The following is a 22,951-nucleotide window of genomic DNA, read 5'->3' on the forward strand; positions in this document are numbered from 1 at the left end:
TATTTTCATTGAATTTGAAAGTTGTTTCTAAACGTCTTTCAAATTGTAGAGTCCACTATTGTTAAGTGGAGTATCATACAGTAGAGTGGACAAGAGCGTTGTATAGTGCAGTGTCAGAGTGGCTTGGGATACAGTGGACTAAACTGAGTGCAGTGGCGTGTTAGATAGTACAGTGGGGTGGAATGCACTAGAGTGGACAAGCGTATCCTAGAGTCAAGTAAAGTATTATAAATTAGAGTCTCATGTTGAACAGTACAGTGAAGTGATGTGTTGTAGGGTCCTGGAATGAAGTAGAGAGCTGTAAAGTGGCATGTAGCTACATAAAGTGGAGCTGAGGGTTGTATAGTGTAGTGTAGGGGCATAGAGTGTAGCAGATTCTTATAGACTGGAGTTGCATAGAGTGGAGTAAATTGTGTTAAAGTGGAGCAGAGTGATGTATTGTTCAATGTCTGAGAGTGGGGTAAAGTGTTGTGTAGTAGAGTCAAGTGGAATGGCGTAGCATAGAGTGGATTAGCATGTTATACAGTAGTGTGTCGTGGAGTGCAATAGAGTGGATTGGAGTAGTATACAGTGAAATTAATTGTGGCAGAGTGAAGTTGCATGTGGTACAGTGGAGTGGTGTGTCAAGAGTGGAGCTGAGTGCCAGAGTGGATTACAGTGCTGAGCAGCTAAGTGGTGTGGAGTAGAGTACAGTGTACTACAATATGGTACAGTGGAGTGGCATAGAGTGGTTATAGAGTTAAGTAGACTACAGTGGAGAGGCATGAAAGGCAGTAGTGGAGTACTGTCCCAGATTAAAATTGGAATGTAGCAGCATAGAGAAAGATGCGTAGAGTGTTGCAGAATGGGGTAGAGTGTTGTATAGTGGTATAGAGTAAAGTACAGTGCAGTAGACTTGCACTGACAGGAGTACATTGTAGTACAGTGTAGTATTATAGAGTGGAGGGGCATAGACTGCTGTTAAGTAGAGGACAGTGTTGTTGAGTACAGTGAAGTGACGCGGAGTTGGGTAGAGTGGAGTGGTGCAGAGTAGAAAAGCATGCAGTGGGAGTGTCTTCTGCGTGGAGTGACAGAGTGGACTATTGTAGCGTGTAGTTACGTACAGCAGAATAGTGTGGCATTGCATACAGTGGCGTGGCGATGGTGAGGAATGTCAGAGTGGAGTTGAGTAGTATGGAGTGGCATAGAGTCGGTTCGCGTATAATGGAATAGCATAGAGTGTAGTGGCATTGAGTGTAGTGATATACAGTTGATTGGTGAAGACTGGAGTGGCTTAGACAGGAGTGTCGTAGACTGGAATAGCATTCAGTGGAGTGGTGTACAGTACAGTGGCATAGAATGGAGTGTAGTAGAATGGAGTGGCATACAGTGGAGTGAGGTACATGTGTAATGGCATAGAGTGGAATAGCATAGATTGGAGTGGCATACAATGGAATGGAGAAGCATAGAATAGCATACAGTGCAGTGGCGTAGAGTGGGGTGTGGTAGAGTGGAATAGCGTACAGTAGAGTGGGATATACTGGAGTGGTGTAGACTGGAGTGATGTAGATTGGTGTGAGGTGCAGTGCAGTGGTGTACAGTAGAATAGCATGTATTTGAGTAGCATAGAGTTGTATGGTATATATTGGAGTGGGATAGAGGGGAGTGGTGTAGAGTGGCGTGGAGTGGCATACTGTGGAATATCACAGAGTGAAGCTGTGTACACTGGAGTCGCATACAGTGGATTAAGGTACATCTGTAGTGGAAAGTATTGTAAAGTGGAATGGCGTACAGCGGAGTGGCATAGAGTGGAGTCCATAGAGCATGGTACTTGAAACAGACAATGTGATATTGGGTGAAAATAAGTAGATGTAATATGGCAGGACCAAAGATTATGAGATGCAAATAGTAATTTTTGGTAGATGTAAATAGTGTAAGTGGTGTTAAAGTTATAAGTCTCAAAATGCTTGGGTATATATTCTGCCTCGGTATACAGCGTAACTTTGTTGTAAACTGCAGTAGATGCAGATGAGAAGGCAGTATGTGACTGGCTAATGGCTTTCTTTACAAAACGTAAAAGGAAGCCATGTACCTTATAGCACACTTTCGCTGTGTTCTGGGTTAGGTCCTCAGATATAGGAAGTAGTAGGTTTCATTGCTGTTCCCGGCCTACTTCTACTTTATTAAAATGGTAATAGGAAGAGAAATGTACTTATATCTTTACAGCATTTGATGGAGAACCACACTTGTTTGTAATTTTTTCAAGTATTTCAGTAATTTGTAGGTATTATTGCAGTACTCCGTAGACTTCTTTTGTACAAAATTTAGGGCCTGATTTAGATGTTGGCGGACGAGTTACTCGATCACAACTGTAACAGATATCCTATTCGCTGAAATATAAATCCCATTATATACTATGGGATTTACATTTTGGCGGGTGGGATATTGTCACCGTTGTGACGGACTAACTCATCTGCCAACATCTAAATCAGTCCCTAAATATGTAAAAAGTTGAAAATACATTGTAGTACAGTATATTTCCAAAATATTGTGTAGTATATTGTACATTTCATTTTTCTTTTTCTTTTTTTTAAGTATTGCAGTACTTCCTAAGGAAGTACTGTGGTACTCTGTAATATTTTTTTAAATATAAAGAAACTTTTAAATACTTTTCCCTACCTATTACACCTTTAATAAAGTGGTACGTGTTAGAAAATAAATCTAAAACCTAATACTTATCTACATCTACGGCCGTAATGCACAACACAGACAAAGTATACTTAAAACAACAGGTCTACCTTTAGCTTTTGTAAAGGCAGTCATTAGCCAATCACATAATGCCTTGTCATTGCTATGTATTGCAGTACTTCCGCAAACTTTTGCGAAAGTATAGCAACAACAGATATCACTACGTTAAAATACATTATAGTTTTCAAAATACTTACCCTACTTACTTGTACTACAGAAAAGGATCATCTACACACCATAATCTAAATTCCTGCCAAATTTCATTTGAATCCCTTCAGCTGTTTTTTTTTTTTTTGCTATGCAAGAGAACAAAGTCAATGAGAAATAAATTGGAGCCAAAATGCATTTTGGGACCCCCTTTTTTTCTTTGCACCCCCTGGACAAATCTCGCAAAACTTTGCATCATCCTCCAACGTAGAGAAAGGAGCAAGTCTGAAACGTTTCATGGAGATTCGTCAGGGGGTGGAAGGAAACAGGGGATCCCTAAATGCATTTTGGCATCAATGCATTTTCCATATACTTTGTACTCTTGAGTAGCGAAAAACAGCTAAACAGCTTACAATGAAATTTGTCAATTTTAAGTAAGTGATATCTGTTGTTCAATATCTGGGAATCCTAATTATAACTACTTAGCCACTGTGTATTATTAAAAAAAAACAGAGTTTATTTTTGTATAACACACATATGAATTTCTGAGCATGTAAATAATACTACTACATATATATGTATATATATATATACACACACACACATATATATTTATACATACACATTTAGGTGTTTATACAGTCAGAGTTATGCCTTGTACATAAAATTGCACAATTATGTTTTTGTGTGTGTATGTATTTATGTATACTTATTACTATACATTTAAATGAATTGTTTTATCTCCTTGTATTTATAAAATGATTATTTGTATTTTGTCCTGGGAGATGGGGGTGCGGGGGGGGTGTACAAATATTTTTAAAATCCCCTTTCAACCTCTGCCCATACCACAAATCAACAGACAGGCACACATGTCCACTGCCCCCAATAACTCCCATCTCTCCTGTTCTAATCCACTTAAATTAAATGATCCCTTTAAAAACAATATGGTAAATGCATGAGATCTCAATAAGAACTAGCTCAACACATTTACCAAAACTAATCCACAAGGAAACAAACAAACAAAACAAAATAAAATATAAAAATCACCTTTTACTAACCTCCTTGCTTCTTACATCTAACCTCAGGTTCTGGAGTAGCATGCTACTTGCCACAACGCACTTAAATGCATTGCCAGGGGAGGTAAGCGCTATATAAATACTACTTACAAATACAATACAATATATATATATATATATATATATAAATGAGGGCAAACAAAAAACAAAGGGGGGGGGGGAGCTTGGGGGGGGCAGGACAAGGATCCCAAAAAGTTAATTTCCCATGGTAATTTTCATGGGAAATTTTGGGAAGGAATAAAGAAAAGAAACGTATGAACGGAATTACCCCCAATTGGCAGCAAGTTAGAACTATGCTGCTAGAAACTGGGTATCTAGTTGACAGAAGTATGCACCCTGTCCAAGTATGGACCACATCCCTAGTTAGGGTAAGTCAGATACACAACCTAAATTAAACTGTGCTCACCCTGTGGTAGCTTGGCACAGAGTAGTCAGAATTAATTTAAGAGGCAATGTGTAAAGTATTTGTGCAATACTTAAATTACAGTAATACTGTGAAAAACATCCCAAAAAGACTCCACATCAGTTTAGAAAAATAGGGAATGTTTCTCTGAGTAAAACAGGACCAAAACAACAAAACTCCAATATGTAGAACTCAAGATATAAAGTTATAAAGAATAAACTGCAATGTAGTGCTTCAAAGTCAATAGTGCCGAAAGGTTACTTGAGATCGTGCTAGACTGGGGTAAATCCAAAGTTCAGAGCGACCCCGATGGAGGGCAAGCGGGCTACAGGACTCATGCAGAGCACCCTGAAAAAGTACTTTGGATGGAGCAAGCGTCGTTGTCAAGGGGCAATGCGAAGGCGATGCGTCGATTTCAATCCATGCAGTTGGGGAGATGTGTCGGTTTTGAGCCCTGCAGTTGGGTCCCACGTTGGCATCGAACTCCGCTTGGATGTATGCGATACGTCATCGAGCCACGCAGCGATGCCCTCGAATTGGCGCTGTGTCGTCGCCGAGCTTTGCAACTGGTCCTGTGTCATTGTCTAATTAGCAATGCCTCGCATCAGAGGCCACTGTGTCCGTTCTGAGCAGCGTTTCTGCTCGAATGCACTGCTTCTTGCAGAGAAGCAGCTGCAAAACACACTTCTAGGGGCTTGGCCTGGATTGGCACCTTAAGCAAGGGTAGGACTCGCAGATGGCAGAGTCCAGGAACAGAGTTGCAGGCAGTTTTGGATGTCCCTGAGACTGCAAGAACAGGGGGCAAGTCAGCAAGCCCTTGGATTCATTTGGTTCTGTAGAGGATGAAGACATCAAAGTCCAGTCCTTCTTACTCCCAGGCACGAGGCAGCAGGCATCAGGCCAGGATAGCAATGCAGCTGAGCAGAGTGGCAGTCCCTCCTTGCAGCACGGCAGTCATTCTTCCTGGCAGATTGGCCTTCAGATCCAGAAGGGTACCAATTTGGTGGGATTTGGGGTTCGTACTTATACCCAGTTGAGCCTTTGGAGTGGCCTTTGAAGTGCGCAAGGTCCCTGTCCTTTCTTCCCTGGCTCCAGACACTCATCAGGGGGTTATGCAGCTGTTCGTGTGTGGAGAGGTACAGCCCTATTCAGATGTAAGTGTCAGCTCCTCCCTCCCATCAAGCCCAGAAAGAACCATCAGCCTGGTGATGGGCCATCAGGATGCCAATGTCACATCTCAGAGTCCTTTGTGGTGACTGTCTAGATGGAATGCATAAAGCCCAGCTGTCACCCACCCAAGATGTGTATTCAGAGACAGGCAGACATCAAACTGCAAATGTTTAGCTTTTCCCAATTGGAAGTTACACGTAAAGCTGCTTCAAGGTAACCCCAATGTTAACCTAGGGGAGGGATAGGCCTTGCAGTAGTGAAAATTAAATGTAATAGTTTTTCACTACAAGGACATGTTAAACTTAAAAGTACATGTCCAACTTTTCAAATACACTGCACCTTTCCCTTGGGGGTAACCAGGGCCTACCTTAGGGGTGATATATGTAATAAAAAGGAAGGTTTGGGCCTGGCAAGTGGGTGCACTTGCCAGGTTGAAATGGCAGTGTAAAACCGTGCACACTGGCTCTGCAGTAGCAGGCCTGAGATGTTTAAAGAGATGCTGTAGTGGGTGATACAGTCATTGCTTCAGGCCCACTAATAGCATTTAATTTACAGGCCCTGGGCACATATAATGCATTTAGGGGCTTAAATATAAATGAAATATGTCAATTGTGGATAAGCCAATGTTACCATGTTTAGAGTACAGAGCGTACCTGCACTTTAACACTGGGAAGCAGTGGTAAAGAGTATATAATCCTAACACCAGCAAGAATGAAGTCAGAAAAACAGGAGGTCAGAAGGCAAAAAGCCTAACATATACCCAGAAAGCATTTTTTTTTGTTCTCTGATGTAAATCTACTCCATTGTTTTGAGAAATTTGCAATTTAAGAGGTGCTCAGGTGGTAAGGAAGGAGTTAAAAAAAAAAAAAAAAAAAAAAAAAAAAGGTGAATCTGGACTGCTAGTGTCCAGATATCCTTGTATTGGTCCCTTAAAGGGGAACTAGTCAACATTGATTGATTCAACCTGGTCTCAACCTGAACAATATGTTGGGCAGCCATTACAGAACTCATTGACATGGCCCTGAATCTTCAAAATTCCATTCGACCTCCAAGATAATGTATTGTGTGGACAGGCAGATTTTTTCCAAAAAAAGACAAACTTTCCAGTTGATGCCTCTTCCGCTGTCCACAGAATAGTCTGTACCAGTTACCTACTGGGATCTGGTCTGGATTCCGGGCAGGGATCTTTCAAAAGGTGAGTGATCTGCTGGAACCTCAGGAAAAACAGCTTGCAGGAATGTCCACATCAAGCTTGCAGTTCCTACCATGTAACACACTTCCCCCACAACAAAAAGTGTCTCAATTCTTTAAACCCATTGGCATTCAAAACCCTAACCAGACTCTGTGGTATTGACAACCCTGAATACCAACACTTCTGCAATGTAAGACACTCAATACCTCCTAAAATACTTTTGGATAGATAGAATAATTGGAGACGAGCGCTCATCTCTTGCAGCACCTTGTATCTGATTTTCTTGGGTAGGGTCACTGTTTTAATAAACACTGGCAACTGAGTCCCGGCTTCCCAGATCAGTTTATTCATTAAAAAAAAAAAAAAAAAAAAAAAAAAAAAAAATCAACGTCCTATCTTGATCTATTTTTTAAAAAAAATATTTTTATTCAACAATAAAAAGCCATTACATCTTGTAACATGCGACCATCAATAACCCCTCTTTTGATAATAACTCATAGTGGGGGAACCAAGCATTGCATTATCAAATTGACATCATAAACAGACATCCCCCTTTTAATACACAGCAACTGAGCGACCACTCTCTGACCTCCCCCGCTAGAACAGAACAAACAGCAGGATCAATCCCTTCCCCTGTAGGCCCCCCACCCATCAAAGATTTTGCACCATTTCCCAGGGCACCCCCTGCTTTCATAAACTACTTTTTCCGCGCTGCAGAACCAGTCGAGGTCTGACCTCCACTCCTGAAGACTAGGCGGGGACTCCGTGCCCCACAACCGCACTATATTACGCTTGGCAACTATAGCTGCTATTGCCAACCATGTAGCCTGTTGTCTCATCCAGTGTTCCTCACTCACTATATTTAAGAGCAGTAGTCCTGGATCCAGGGGGACCGTCTTGCCAAGGACCCGGGTTGCCTCCCCGGCCACCCCCTGCCAATAATGCAAAAATAACAAGTGATGGACGGAATGCTGAACAATGTCAATGTCAATGACTGGGGGTGAGTGTTTGCATTGTTCAGCACTCCGTCCATCATCCTTTTGTGTTGCTAAAGTTGCCATAAGTGGGAAGGGTATGCCCAGACGTGGGTCCCGTGCTCACTGTGCCACTGGATTCAAGCTAGCCTGGCTGATGAAGGGTGATACCCTGAAACCGGTCCCAGGATGCTTGTTTCCGGTCCAGGGAGGACCTGGCTTGGCAGTTCGGGCTGGACTGTTCCCATGAGGAACAGGGTCAAGACTGATTTGCATATATCTGGGTCCAAACTGGGGTGGCATGGTGAGCAAAAGAACAATAGATTAAACCCAGATCTGTGACTGGGGGTGAGGGTTTGCATTGTTCAGCACCCCTTCCATCATCCTTTTGTGTTGCTAAAGTTACCCCCTACCAATAAGTCTGCACTCTGGGGCAGGTCCATAGAATATGTAAGAAGGTGCCCTCCATCCTTCAGCGGCGCAAGCACTGCGCACTTTGGGTCTGACCCATCTTATGCATCACTACCCTGGAATAGTATGCCCTGTGAAGAACCCGGAGCCGTACCAGTCTGACTTGTGTCTTGATTGCCACCACCCTGGGACCCTGCCTCGCCGCCCCCCTGTCCTCGTCTGAGAGTGTACCCAAATCAGACTCCCATTTTGCCCGTAGGATCTTCATCGGATCTGGCGAGTTATTCATTAGTTTCTTGTAAAGCAGGGATATGGCCTTCGACTCGAGGGGCTCAATCAGGAGTCGATCTTCCAGAGGAGCTGCCTCTGGCAGCTGCTCGTGTTTTGGAACATATTGACTCAGTGCATGCCGCAGCTGCAGGTACCTGAACCATTCCGCTACCGACATTTCGTATTCCGGCTGCAGGTCCTTGAACGTCACAGTCGCCTGGCCCCTCCAGACATCTCCCAGGTGATCAATCCCCACCAGTGACCATTTAGAGAATCCACCCAGGGTCTTCAAATCTTTCACTATCTTGATCTATTGATCTAGCAAGGCAGATCCAGCAGAGGAGGGTCATAGTATATCTGCAAATGGGGTAGTGCCAAATCCCCCCGATTGGTATCTAACTGAAGTACCAAAGGTTTTACACTAGAAGCCTGTTTATTCCAAACAAAATGACTACAAAGTGCTTCTATTTCTGTAAAATAACTATTTTTGATTTTGATGGGACAATGATAAAAAGAAATAACAACAACGGTAGAATCAACACTTTAATAAGTGCCACTCTGCCCACTAATGTTAAGGGAGGCAAAGCCCACCTCTCCAGCAATCCCCTAATCTTCGTGAACATTCCCATATAAGTCAAATGCTTGTTACAAAGATCCCCAGGTAGCGGATCGGTTTTGATGAACTGGCCTGTTGCTGCAAGCCAGGAGGGAGTTCACTACTTAAATAATTAAATAAAAGTAATTCAGTTTCATTCTGATTATTTTGCCCACCCCCAATCTTTTCAAACAGTGCAAACTCCTCAAGGGCCTCTTGAATGGTCTGTTCCTCTGGCTAAGATATAGAATAACATCCGCAAACATTTTTAATTTAGGCATCCCAGCAAGTGAGGCAACAATTCTCTGGTTCACCGAATCCTAACAGCTAAGGGCTCTATAAAAAAAGTAAATAAGATTGGGGACAGATGGCAAACCTGTCTCGTACCCTATTTATATTTACCACCCTTGCCAAATTAGCATTCACATATATCTTTGCTTGTTCCCCTTTTAGAGATTCCGCAGCATTGTGATGAACCCAGAAAGAAAACCAAACCTCCCCATACCATAGAAAAGTGTGTCCCAGTTCACCAAGTCCAATGCCCTTTCCACAACCACCATTATTACTAGAGTACAAGACTGATTAACAGTAAAGTGCCTGTACTAGGAACCCCGTATTCCCCGACATTGCCAGACCCACTACAAACCCCTTCTGGTCATTATGTATTATTGCCTGGGCTGCCAGGGTTATCCGTCTAGCCCAAACTTTAATTAGCAATATATAATCCATATTTAATAAACTAATTGGTCACTAGGAATTGACATATTTGGGGCACTTATCCTGCTTTACAAAACTGATGACCGTGTACTCCTTAAAAGACGGAGGAACCTTCCCCCCTACCATCCTTTACAAAATTAAACAACTCAGTTAAGAAAGGCACAAGTTCACTAACAAATACTTTTAAAAAATCAGCTGGGAATCCATCATTACCATAAGCCTTCCTATTAGACATTGCGGCAAGAGCTTCGTGGCCCTTGGTCCACGGTATATTTGAAGTCAGACCTTCGCCCTGAACGGATGTCAACACCGGAAGTTGAACAGACTGAAAGTATTCAGCTATACTGACCTGCAAAATTAAATACTTGCTTTCATACAGGACTGCAGAAAAGCCTGAGACACTGCCGCCTTATTGGAAATGAGCTCCCCAGAGACTGAGTTCTGTAGCTGGCTAATAGATGCATCCTTGCACTTCAGAGGAGCAGACTAGGCAAGAGGTTTCCCAATCATCTGGCTTTCCTCCTATACCCCCTGCTGAAAAGCCCTAAAGCTATAAATCTCTTCCAGAATTTTCTTAATTCGGGCATTACCTCACTCAAATGGGCCTCTATATGTAAATCATGACCGTAATACCTATTCTTGGCCTGTAGGGTGACATCAACTACACCTCAAAGCTCGGCTATATGCTTTGCCCGCAGCTTTGATTACTACACCTTATAGCCCACCCCCGAACTGCTGTCTTAAAGGCTTCCTAAACTGAAAAAAGTGGAGCAGTTCCCTTATTCAATATAAAAAAACAAATCTCAGATAAAGACTCTCATACTTCTCAACCATTCTTGGTTTGTGAGAAGGTTCCAAGCCAGCTGCCACCTGGACATTTCCCTTCTCACAAATTCCAACTCAAGAGTGACAATAGCGAGAGAGTGATCAGAAAATGAGTTTGTCCCGATGTCTGAACTGACCCATTCAAGCGGATGAGAAATTAGAAAGTAGTCAATCTGGGAGGCTGTATGAAAGCGGTGTGAGAAACAAGTATATTGTGAGCAGGCAGGATGGTCAAAACGCCAAGGATCAAGTAATTGACCCTCATATTCCAGAGCATCCAGCACACTTTTCGTCTGAGGCATAAGTTGTTTTATCGTTTCCTTAGATGCATCCCACACCAGATCCTGAATTAAGTTAAAGTCACCCCCTAAAATTATGAGGCCAACCGCCCCAAAAGTGATATTATAAATCTGCCTTAATGGTTCACAGTCATCAAATACTGAAACATAATAACAGACCAAATTTAAGGGGTTGCCATTCATGCTGCCTTCCAACAAGATTCAACTTCTCTGGGGGTCACTCGACACTTGGGAAACCTGCCATTGTAACCCTCTATCCAGATAAACAGTTACTCCACTCATCACGAGACCAGCTGAAGCAAAGTGCGTTCTAGAACAGTAATTTGGGGTAAATAATTTGGGAAAATTACTTTTCAAATGGGTTTCCTGCACAAATAGCACTTCTAGTGAGAGAGATGTTAACCATCTAATGAGCCCCCCATACTTCCGCTTATTTAAAATGCCATTAACATTACACAAGATAGATTTTGCTTCAAATCCCATCACAGCAATAGCCTTATCCTTAATAGAAGCACTAACCCCCCACCCAACATTTTATCAAAACGTAGGCAATTTAGACACAATTCTACTCATTTTCATTATAGATGGAAGCATTCCCCCATACTGTGTACCAAAAATTAAATAATCAGACATTATTCTGCTCCTTTTAAACTATGTGTGCTCCCCTCCATCCCACCTCACACACAAAACAAACCAAGTGCCCAGAAAAGAAAAAAAAACTAAACTCAGCAAGAGGGGGATTGCCCACCATACCCCTCTCACAGTGTCCCTGGCTGCACCTGGTGCCATGACACTGCACCCTGTCATGCTCATGTCCTCCCCCCTCATCACCATCACATCACCATATGCAGCAGTAAATATTAGCAATCTGGACACAAAAAAAACCTTGATCACTGAATACTGACCACAGAGGGCCAAATTAATTAAACTTTTCAGAATCCATTTGGGCTTAATTATTATTTGGCATTTATAAAGCCAGAGACTCTGACATTTTAAAAGAATACTGCTTCAATCCACTCCCCTGACCACTGCCCCTAAAAAAAAACCTCTCAAGAGCACAGCAGGAATAACAAAGATTACATCATATTACACTTAGGGGTGGTCAGAGGTCTGCTTGTAAAAGATACTGAGTCTCTGACCGATTCACAAATAGATAAAACTGGCCCTTAACCAGCCCCTTCCATTTAGATTGCTGTACAGTTGATGCTTAAATACCCTGAGCTTTCAACCAAGAACAGCATTTTTGCAAACTCTTTTTGGCAATGAGCAGCGGAAACAAGCATGTACGAGAAAATACGATAGTGGCATATTTCAGGCGTGGAGAACTGCTCCTGTTTGATTGCCTTAGCTAAGACCAGTTCTTTAATTCAATAGTACAGAAACTTAAGCAGGGTGATACGTGGAAATTTTGGATTAGAGGGGTGTTGTGCCAGAACCCGCTGTGCTCTTGTTATTGTCAGATTGCCAGCATAATCCAGAAGAACATGAGTTTTATTAAATGTGTCGACCCATTTAAGAGCCTGTTTGCCTTTGCATCCTTCTGGGATCCCTTCTAAACGAAGATTAGCCTGTTGTGAATGGTTTTCAAGTTCCTCTATCTTAGATTCCAGTAAAGATTTTTGTTTATAGAACTGACTAACTTGTTTCTGCATGGTAGTAACTTGATCCCCCAAATTCGGGACTCCGCCTCCTTCAACCACTCTGGGAGCTGGGCGATCGTTTCTTCGATTTTAGAAAGTCATGCATGGATGGCCGCTGTTTCAAGTTCTTTGATTCCAAAATCAAATTAAGCATAACCTCTGCATCCCATTGCATTGTACCTGATTTAAGACACGGCTCTTGTAGAGCCTCCTGCAGTGTCCCCCCTCCCCCTCCCCCGAGGGCAAGAGCGCATCACTGAATCCACTGTGCTATTTTCCTTAGCAAGGCTAGTAGGCTCAGGGCCACAATGTAATGCTGTCTCGAAAACAGGAGCACGCTTTTGCAGAGAATCTACACTTGCCAAGGAAGTGGAAGCTGGTGTAGCAGGAGAGGACTGTACAACTGAGGCCTGTAAAGCCTCTGATGCTCCAGAGACTGTTTTGCCCTTCAAAAACAAAGGATAGTCCTTAGATTTAACCTGACCGGAGTCGGGCTCTAAAGATGCCCCCATTGCGCCCCCAACACTCTTGCTATTACGATCAGGGGATACATACACTATGACGTTAGTCCACAAATCTGCCCCCACCTGAATTAAAGCACCATCTGTCTTGACTGTGACTTGTATAGGAAGATTGTCCTCTGAGCTCACTGAGGTTGCCACCATCCTTAGCTCCTTATGCTTCTGCAAGCTGCAAATTGCTCCTGCCACGGACTGTCCTGCGTGTTTTTTAAACCTGTGCCAAGACTGAAACTTCAAAATTGTCAGCACTTGCTGGCTGAAAGTGCTTTTGCATAGTTAACCAAAGTTTAAACTACTTGACTTGCGCCCTAAGCATAAGGCAGCGCATCACAAGTTTCCCTTCTGCTGAGGTTTTCATTTACATAAGCTAGCCAGTGACCCTCAACTGGCAGTCAAGCTGCGCCCAGCAAATTACCCACAGAGAATGCAGCACACTTACCCCCCTTCCCAGCACGAAAACTGGCCGCAGACTCCACTTTGCCACTGGTCCAGAAGGAGACCCCTAAATCCACTGAGTCACCTCAGCTGCCAATCAGCATATCAATGCACACATCGTTATGTACCTAGGCCTAGGCGCAGCATGCTCTGTGTTCCTCCATATTCCTTTAATGTAGCAGGGGCCATACAAGGATCAGCAGCCTTCACCTCCCGCCCCACCCACAACCCATGCCGTAAAGCCTCAGGACCCTCTGCAGCACCATGGCAAAAGAGTGTACAGCAGCAGCTCAATTCCAGTGCCTGTTTCAACCTCCAACAGAGAGCGCCATCACAAGGGCCAAAATCCACACCACTCCAGCGTCACTCAGGCTCCAACACTCATCTGGCAAAAAACAGCTTCATCTCAGAAGGGTTCCGCAAACTCTGAGCGACAAACAGCACAACAGCAACACCATTCACTGCTGTGGGTCAACTTTGCATGGAAAAGCCACGTAAATGCCATCACAGAGCTGCCTCTCCTACACACATCTCAGACCTCTCCCGCAACTCCAACGCAGAAAAAGATGCAATGCGACAGGAGGGCGGGGCTGTGAGTACTTCAGCAGTGGATCATCGCTGATCCACCCACTGCCCCTTGTATGTCTTCTTAACACACATATCATAACATAACATAACCTTACATAACAGCTTTCTTCTCTTAAGGTTTTCTCACAGATGTTATGTAAGACACTCCAGATGCTAAAATTCATAACTATTATCCCCAGTAAAAAAAAAAAGAATAAAGTCTGACATGCTGAGTAAAACATGCACTTCTAACAGCAGCTTGTCAGTAAATTTCCCAGTGTTCTACTGCAGCCTCCCATAGTGTTCTAATTTAAAACTAGAGTGCTAAACTTCTGGATTTATGATAGAACTGTGGCTCACCTGACGCAATTTTGATGGATTCAAAACTCTAAAACTTAAAGCATTTTCTTTAGAAATGAGCAAAAGGGGGGTGGGGTTTGTTTGATCCTAGAAATTAAGGTTAGTGCTCTAGAAAGCTAAAATGAGGACAAGCATGCGGCACTGGCCGCACAACGTCGGTGGAGGGAAGGGTGCATGGGCATGGACAAAAGAGGTTAGGACGGTGGTGGCAGGGACACCAAGATGACCATGGAGGGCTGGCAGGAATGGGCAGTAGCAGCACAGCGGACCATGAAGAGCGGGAGGGAGGAGGAAAAGGTACACACATTCGAGAGAGTAAGGGATGGGAGGTGGAGCAGCAACCTGACCACAGAGGGCAGGAAAGAAGGGCAGGTGCACGCAGAGAAAGGAGAGCAAGGAGAGCAAGTGGGAGGGGGTTTTGGATGGGGCAACGAACTGTCCATCAAGGCCAGGCCAGCATGGGCGGCAAGTTACCACAGAGGAAAAGGGGCATGGCCAGAAAGCTGACCAAATCAAGGCAGTCCAGCTTGGTAAGCACAATGGACCACGAAGGGAGGGAAGAAGGAGGTGGGAGCACTCACACAGAGAACCGGGACAGGAGGAGGTGGGGAAGGACAGGGAGCTGATTGCAAAGAAAAACAAAAGTTAAAGAGACGTCATAGTTAGGTATGGTAAAAGATCTTCCTTTTCATTTAAAAAAAATGAAGTCATAGTAATGTGTGAGGTCTTTAGCAGTTAATGGTGGGGGTGCAAGCTATAGTTAGTTCACTGAACTATAATTGGTGAATTTCAATGTTTCTTTAGGTTTGTAAATAGTAATTTTAAAACAATTCTAATATAGAACTATAAGATCACTTTAATCTTTGTTTTTTCAATATATACATGAATACATATACATACAGCAATGAAAGAGCTTATTAGCACTCACTGTGGCCCACCCAAATCACTATCACACATGTATGTCTGGACTAATAGACCTGTGCCACATCTGAGAAGCTCAGAAAACTGGTGTTGGTACACTCACTTAATATATTACTCTCCACAAAACATTGTAAATTATTCCGAAAAACAGGCATGAAAAATGGGTAGTGTTGTAGAGGTTGTTTGGGAAGGTTAAATGTTCTGTCAATTATGGAAAAACAACAAATAAATTGCATCCATTCCCCACTCACGCCTGCCTGGATTTACGTCCTTGGCCGAGATGACCTGACCCAGAATCCTAGGTTGAGTAATACAGAATCATCTAACTCCAAATGCTTAATGGAGTTACTGTTGAACAGCATACTTGTTTCAATTCATGTCTTCAAAAGCAGCATCCTATTGTTCTTTTATATAGCCATTCTGTGTGACTTTGGAAACTAGCAGCCATGGGGCTTTTGCTACAGGAGAGGACGTTAAGGGAGAAGGAGGTGTACGGCCTGCTTGTCCATAGGGGAAACAAATACATTACATGCTTTCAGTCTTAATCATTATACGTCCTCGGAGATTAGAATTCCACACCCCTGGTATGTGGGCCAACCAAGCAAAACACAAGTCTGCCTCAGGCTGAATGTGTGCCTCTGGTCCGACCACTCTTTTTTGCATCTCGCCAGCCGTTTTTGCTTGTTTTCTTCTGTTCATAGAAAAGAAAATCACGCTTTCTGGTCAACACTGATGATGCAGGAAAACATTCCTGCAGCTTCACAACCAACCCACGCACAGTATGTATGTGGTCTTTGGTTGTTCTTCCAGGTCAGGTGGGCTTCTGGAAAGTTTTGTTTCTCAGAGGCACCCTCCGAACTGTTTTTTAGGGTCGAGCCTGCAAAGTGCTTTGTCCCTAGTGTAATCTCTCTATGGGCTTTTAACCACACCCATCAGTTTGTTTGGTTTGTGGGTTTGCCTTTTAAAATTTGCTTGATTTCATTAGTGAAAGGAATGCATACATTGTGTCTTTTCCGGTGTTTAGCCCTCCTCGAGCACACTGTTTGCATTAGGTTTCTGTAGTACCCTTTATTTTGATTTTGTAGGCAGTGCGATCTCCCTGGGCAGTAATCGAGCGCTTTGCATGACATCGACCCTGTTACATGGATAGTTGCACTTTTGCTGATACGTTTCACTGCAAGCAAACTTCTGTTTCCTTTTGTGTGTCTACTTTGCGCTCATGGCGGCCATCGGCTCGCTTAGGTGAAACTGTTTTACTTTTCAGTTTATGTGGCAAGAAAAGATCGGTTAAGACTTTAAAATGCTAATAGCTCTAACTTAAGCAAACTCAAGACCCATTGCATAGCAAATGCTTGTCCTTCCGCTGGGCCCCATGTAGCTCTTCCAACAGTCAGGGAGTACCGCTCCTCAGAGGCCAGGAAAGCTCCTTCTTCTATAGGTCACAGCATAAAGTACACTAAGAACCCATGCCAAGCCTCATCCTGAGCACACCCAGCCTCAGCAACAATCCACCACCAAAGAGTCTGCTCCTGTAAATATGTCTATCTAGCACTATTTACAGAACCTTCAAACTCAAGATGCTGTATAAGCAATTGGCTCGAGGGGACCAATATTTTTTTCTTCTCTGGAAGTCACAGCTGGGAGCCTGTCAATCAAGTGCTCTCCAAATTAGACAAAAAAAGTGTGTGTGTGGGGGGGGGGGGTGTTATGGGAACTACAACCCTGTGCACCCGCGCATAAAATGACACAAATGGACACCACTATTCACTTTGTACTATGTAGTGAAACATGCACACACATTACCCACACACGTGGATGGAGATGCGAGGCGACTAGATGGATTTTTAGTGGAGACAGTCGGAATGCAATCTCTCCAAGGGAATACACGGAAAATGCAGGAGTCCCTGAGCTAATATGTTGTCATCAACACCGGTTACTTCACGCCAAGTGAGACGAAGGAGAGCAGGCAACCTCACTCAGGAATGGGTTTCACATTAGGTGACCCTAGTTACAAGAACCAAGCACTGCTGACTAACAGCAAAGCAAAAATGCGGAGCTCCAGCAGTGAGCGCGCACGTTGTCAAGTTCTCTATAGGAAAACCATAGAAGAGGCCAAAAAGTGTGCAGAACAAGAAAGCGCTGCGTTTCCAAAATCTGGAGAGGATTTTTTCTTTTAACGGATGACAATTGTCGCGTAGTTTCCGTGACAGTTATTCTAACCGCTCAACTCTCGCTTCGCACCTTACGACCTGGCCAAACTCCTGGCTCGACTATCCTCTCTAAATCTGATGGTCTGCCCACTTCAACGCTACAAACATGCTGGCAGTGTTCATACAGATACATTGGTAGTGTAAGATAATAGGCAGCATAATCCTTGCTGCTGACAAACAACCCAGGTGGGATGTTCAATACATACGAATGTGAACTTACGTCACTTGGGTCACACAGAAAGTCTCACCGATACATACACCGATGGGGGTATTCGAAATATTTGATGGAACCCACTTAATAACTTTCGCAAACCGTGATTGCTGATTGGAGCGAATTTGGTTTGACCATCTCGGAAACATTGTGTACGCCAGGAGCCGAGACATGTAGAAAAGCTGCTTTAAATGTGAAAAATGGTAAAATAATGTAGATAAAGGTTTGGTCGGCGTGTCCTGAATGAAGGAGAGTGGATAGCCTTACACCTAGGGCTACGAGAGCTGTCCTTGGCTGCCTCGCAGCGGCGCCCCAGTGTCGTGTTGAAAAAAACGCTTTTCGCCCATTTAGTCCGCTCTCACGAGTTTCGGAACATTGAAGAACCTTCACTTTCAAGGTCCCCAGACCTAGATGATACTTACTAGAAAACGCATTTATGAGACTGATGGCTTTTGACAATACTAAAAGCGGCAGTAACGACTGCGAATACACCCAATAAACAATCACGGATGTCTTAAAGAAGGATGGGATCCTAACTACTAACCCGACAGCTTATGTTCTGTTGGAAATCTAGTATGTGTTCTCAACTGTGTACCCATCTACGGTCTGATTAAATGTCGCCCCGCTTTGCACATTTGCCAACTAGTGTTTCATAAAAGATGGGGATCGATGTAGGACAGACGACCCTACCAACCCAGAACATTTGCCGCTATAAAATTCCCGTCCTCTAAACACCGTGCTCCGGGTCTATTCAAGAGCATACCTTCATCTTCTCTCGGGTTCGAACCAAGATTGGCAATAGAAGGAAAGCGCAGGCGCGTCACCATAGTAATCCCACCATGCATCACGTCTGAGGCGTCTGTTGTCGCCATAGAAATGGGAAAGGAAGTATTTTAGCCAATGAGAGATGGCCGATTATTATACGTCACAAAACAGCGGCAGCATTCGTAGCACTGTGATGGGCAAGAACACAAAAAAAGGACACGCTTCTTCACGAGTCGGCCATCTTAAGGTGGGATTTTCGACGCTAGAGAATTCTACTACAGCAATTAACCCCTTCGCTGCCAGGCCTTTTCCCCCTCCTGTGCCGAGCCTTTTTTTGGCTATTTGGAGCAGTTCGCGCTTAGGCCCTCATAACTTTTTGTTCACATAAGCTACCCATGCCAAATTTGCGTCCTTTTTTTCCAACATCCTAGGGATTCTAGAGGTACCCAGACTTTGTGGGTTCCCCAGAAGGAGGCCAAGAAATTAGCCAAAAAACAGTGAAAATTTCATTTTTTTTAAAAAAATTGGAAAAATGGGCTGCAGAAGAAGGCTTGCGGTTTTTTCCCTGAAAAGGGCATCAACAAAGGGTTTGCGGTGATAAAATCACCAGCTTCCCAGCTTTCAGGAACAGGCAGACTTGAATCAGAAAACCCAAATTTTCAACCCAATTTTGGCATTTTACTGGGACATACCCCATTTTTACGATTTTTTGTGCTTTCAGCCTCCTTCCAGTCAGTGACAGAAATGGGCATGAAACCAACGCTGGATCCCATAAACCGCAACATTTCTGAAAAGTAGACAAAATTCTGAATTCAGCAAGGGGTAATTTGTGTAGATCCTACAAGGGTTTCCTACAGAAAATAGCAACTGAAAAAGAAAAATATTGAAATTGAGGTGAAAAAAACATCAATTTTTCTCTAAGTTTTACTCTGTAACTTTTTCCTGCAATGTCAGATTTTCGAAAGCAATATACCGTTACGTCTGCTGGACTCTTCTGGTTGCGGGGATATATAGGGCTTGTAGGTTCATCAAGAACTCTAGGTACCCAGAGCCAATAAATGACCTGCACCCTGCAGTGGGTTTTCATTCTATGCCGGGTATACAGCAATTCATTTGCTGAAATATAAAGAGTAAAAAATAGCTATCAAGAAAACCTTTGTATTTCCAAAATGGGCACAAGATAAGGTGTTGAGAAGCAGTGGTTATTTGCACATCTCTGAATTCCGGGGTGCCCATACTAGCATGTGAATTACAGGGCATTTCTCAAATAGACGTCTTTTTTACACACTGTCTTACATTTGGAAGGGAAAAATGTAGAGAAAGACAAGGGGCAATAACACTTGTTTTGCTATTCTATGTTCCCCCAAGTCTCCCGATAAAAATGATACCTCACTTGTGTGGGTAGGCCTAGCGCCCGCGACAGGAAACGCCCCAAAGCGCAACGTGGACACATCACAGAAAACAGACCTGTTTTTAGCAAAGTGCCTACCTGTAGATTTTGGCCTCTAGCTCAGCCGCCACCTAGGGAAACCTACCAAACCTGTGCATTTCTGAAAACTAGAGACCTAGGGGAATCCAAGATGGGGTGATTTGTGTGGCTCGGACCAAGTTCTGTTACCCAGAATCCTTTGCACACCTCAAAATTTGGCTAAAAAAACACATGTTCCTCACATTTCTGTGGCAGAAAGTTCTGGAATCTGAGAGGAGCCACAAATTTCCTTCCACCCAGCGTTCCCCCACGTCTCCCGATAAAAATGATACCTCACTTGTGTGGGTAGGCCTAGCGCCCGCGACAGGAAACACCCCAAAGCGCAATATGGACACATCACAGAAAACAGACCTGTTTTTAGCAAAGTGCCTACCTGTAGATTTTGGCCTCTAGCTCAGCCGCCACCTAGGGAAACCTACCAAACCTGTGCATTTCTGAAAACTAGAGACCTAGGGGAATCCAAGATGGGGTGATTTGTGTGGCTCGGACCAGGTTCTGTTACCCAGAATCCTTTGCAAAGCTCAAAAATTGGCTAAAAAAACACATGTTCCTCACATTTCTGTGGCAGAAAGTGCTGGAATCTGAGAGGAGCCACAAATGTCCTTCCTCCCAGCGTTCCCCCACGTCTCCCGATAAAAATGATACCTCACTTGTGTGGGTAGGCCTAGCGCCCGCGACAGGAAACGCCCCAAAGCGCAACGTGGACACATCACAGAAAACAGACCTGTTTTTAGCAAAGTGCCTACCTGTAGATTTTGGCCTCTAGCTCAGCCGCCACCTAGGGAAACCTACCAAACCTGTGCATTTCTGTAAACTAGAGACCTAGGGGAATCCAAGATGGGGTGATTTGTGTGGCTCGGACCCGGTTCTGTTACCCAGAATCCTTTGCAAAGCTCAAAAATTGGCTAAAAAAACACATGTTCCTCACATTTCTGTGGCAGAAAGTTCTGGAATCTGAGAGGAGCCACAAATTTCCTTCCACCCAGCGTTCCCCCACGTCTCCCGATAAAAATGATACCTCACTTGTGTGGGTAGGCCTAGCGCCCGCGACAGGAAACGCCCCAAAGCGCAACGTGGACACCACCAAAATTTTGGAAGAAAACAGAGGTGTTTTTTGCGAAGTGACTACCTGTAGATTTTGGCCTCTAGCTCAGCCGGCACCTAGGGAAACCTACCAAACCTGTACATTTCTGAAAACTAGAGACCTAGGGGAATCCAAGGAGGGGTGACTGGCGGGGCTCGGACCAGGTTCTGTTACCCAGAATCCTTTGCAAAGCTCAAAAATTGGCTAAAAAAACACATGTTCCTCACATTTCTGTGGCAGAAAGTGCTGGAATCTGAGAGGAGCCACAAATGTCCTTCCACCCAGCGTTCCCCCACGTCTCCCGATAAAAATGATACCTCACTTGTGTGGGTAGGCCTAGCGCCCGCGACAGGAAACGCCCCAAAGCGCAACGTGGACACATCACAGAAAACAGACCTGTTTTTAGCAAAGTGCCTACCTGTAGATTTTGGCCTCTAGCTCAGCCGCCACCTAGGGAAACCTACCAAACCTGTGCATTTCTGAAAACTAGAGACCTAGGGGAATCCAAGGAGGGGTGACTGGCGGGGCTCGGACCAGGTTCTGTTACCCAGAATCCTTTGCAAAGCTCAAAAATTGGCTAAAAAAACACATGTTCCTCACATTTCTGTGGCAGAAAGTTCTGGAATCTGGGAGGAGCCACAAATTTCCTTCCACCCAGCGTTCCCCCAAGTCTCCCGATAAAAATGATACCTCACTTGCGTGGGTAGGCCTAGCGCCCGCGACAGGAAACGCCCCAAAGCGCAACGTGGACACCACCAAAATTTTGGAAGAAAACAGAGGTGTTTTTTGCGAAGTGACTACCTGTAGATTTTGGCCTCTAGCTCAGCCGGCACCTAGGGAAACCTACCAAACCTGTACATTTCTGAAAACTAGAGACCTAGGGGAATCCAAGGAGGGGTGACTGGCGGGGCTCGGACCAGGTTCTGTTACCCAGAATCCTTTGCAAAGCTCAAAAATTGGCTAAAAAAACACATGTTCCTCACATTTCTGTGGCAGAAAGTGCTGGAATCTGAGAGGAGCCACAAATGTCCTTCCACCCAGCGTTCCCCCACGTCTCCCGATAAAAATGATACCTCACTTGTGTGGGTAGGCCTAGCGCCCGCGACAGGAAACGCCCCAAAGCGCAACGTGGACACATCACAGAAAACAGACCTGTTTTTAGCAAAGTGCCTACCTGTAGATTTTGGCCTCTAGCTCAGCCGCCACCTAGGGAAACCTACCAAACCTGTGCATTTCTGAAAACTAGAGACCTAGGGGAATCCAAGATGGGGTGATTTGTGTGGCTCGGACCAAGTTCTGTTACCCAGAATCCTTTGCACACCTCAAAATTTGGCTAAAAAAACACATGTTCCTCACATTTCTGTGGCAGAAAGTTCTGGAATCTGAGAGGAGCCACAAATTTCCTTCCACCCAGCGTTCCCCCACGTCTCCCGATAAAAATGATACCTCACTTGTGTGGGTAGGCCTAGCGCCCGCGACAGGAAACACCCCAAAGCGCAATATGGACACATCACAGAAAACAGACCTGTTTTTAGCAAAGTGCCTACCTGTAGATTTTGGCCTCTAGCTCAGCCGCCACCTAGGGAAACCTACCAAACCTGTGCATTTCTGAAAACTAGAGACCTAGGGGAATCCAAGATGGGGTGATTTGTGTGGCTCGGACCAGGTTCTGTTACCCAGAATCCTTTGCAAAGCTCAAAAATTGGCTAAAAAAACACATGTTCCTCACATTTCTGTGGCAGAAAGTGCTGGAATCTGAGAGGAGCCACAAATGTCCTTCCTCCCAGCGTTCCCCCACGTCTCCCGATAAAAATGATACCTCACTTGTGTGGGTAGGCCTAGCGCCCGCGACAGGAAACGCCCCAAAGCGCAACGTGGACACATCACAGAAAACAGACCTGTTTTTAGCAAAGTGCCTACCTGTAGATTTTGGCCTCTAGCT

The 22,951-nt window shown here is 44.3% G+C and overlaps 1 protein-coding gene across 2 annotated transcripts in view; it reads right to left on the reverse strand.

Annotated features, from left to right (window-relative positions):
• Nucleotides 1-18,546, reverse strand: part of WDR19 (WD repeat domain 19) — a 601,305-nt gene extending 582,759 nt beyond the window's left edge. Inside the window, exon 1 of one of the 2 annotated variants that reach the window (XM_069202086.1) lies at nucleotides 18,435-18,546. In XM_069202086.1, the coding sequence (XP_069058187.1) occupies nucleotides 18,435-18,440 (6 nt within the window). In that variant the 5' untranslated portion in view covers nucleotides 18,441-18,546. Of the gene's footprint in view, nucleotides 1-18,365; nucleotides 18,395-18,434 lie in introns of those variants that run through there. The other variant, XM_069202080.1, reaches the window with a different exon arrangement.
• Between the last annotated feature and the right edge of the window lie 4,405 nt (nucleotides 18,547-22,951).

The sequence above is a fragment of the Pleurodeles waltl genome, chromosome 1_2 (assembly GCF_031143425.1).
Source record: "Pleurodeles waltl isolate 20211129_DDA chromosome 1_2, aPleWal1.hap1.20221129, whole genome shotgun sequence".
NCBI lineage: Eukaryota > Metazoa > Chordata > Amphibia > Caudata > Salamandridae > Pleurodeles > Pleurodeles waltl.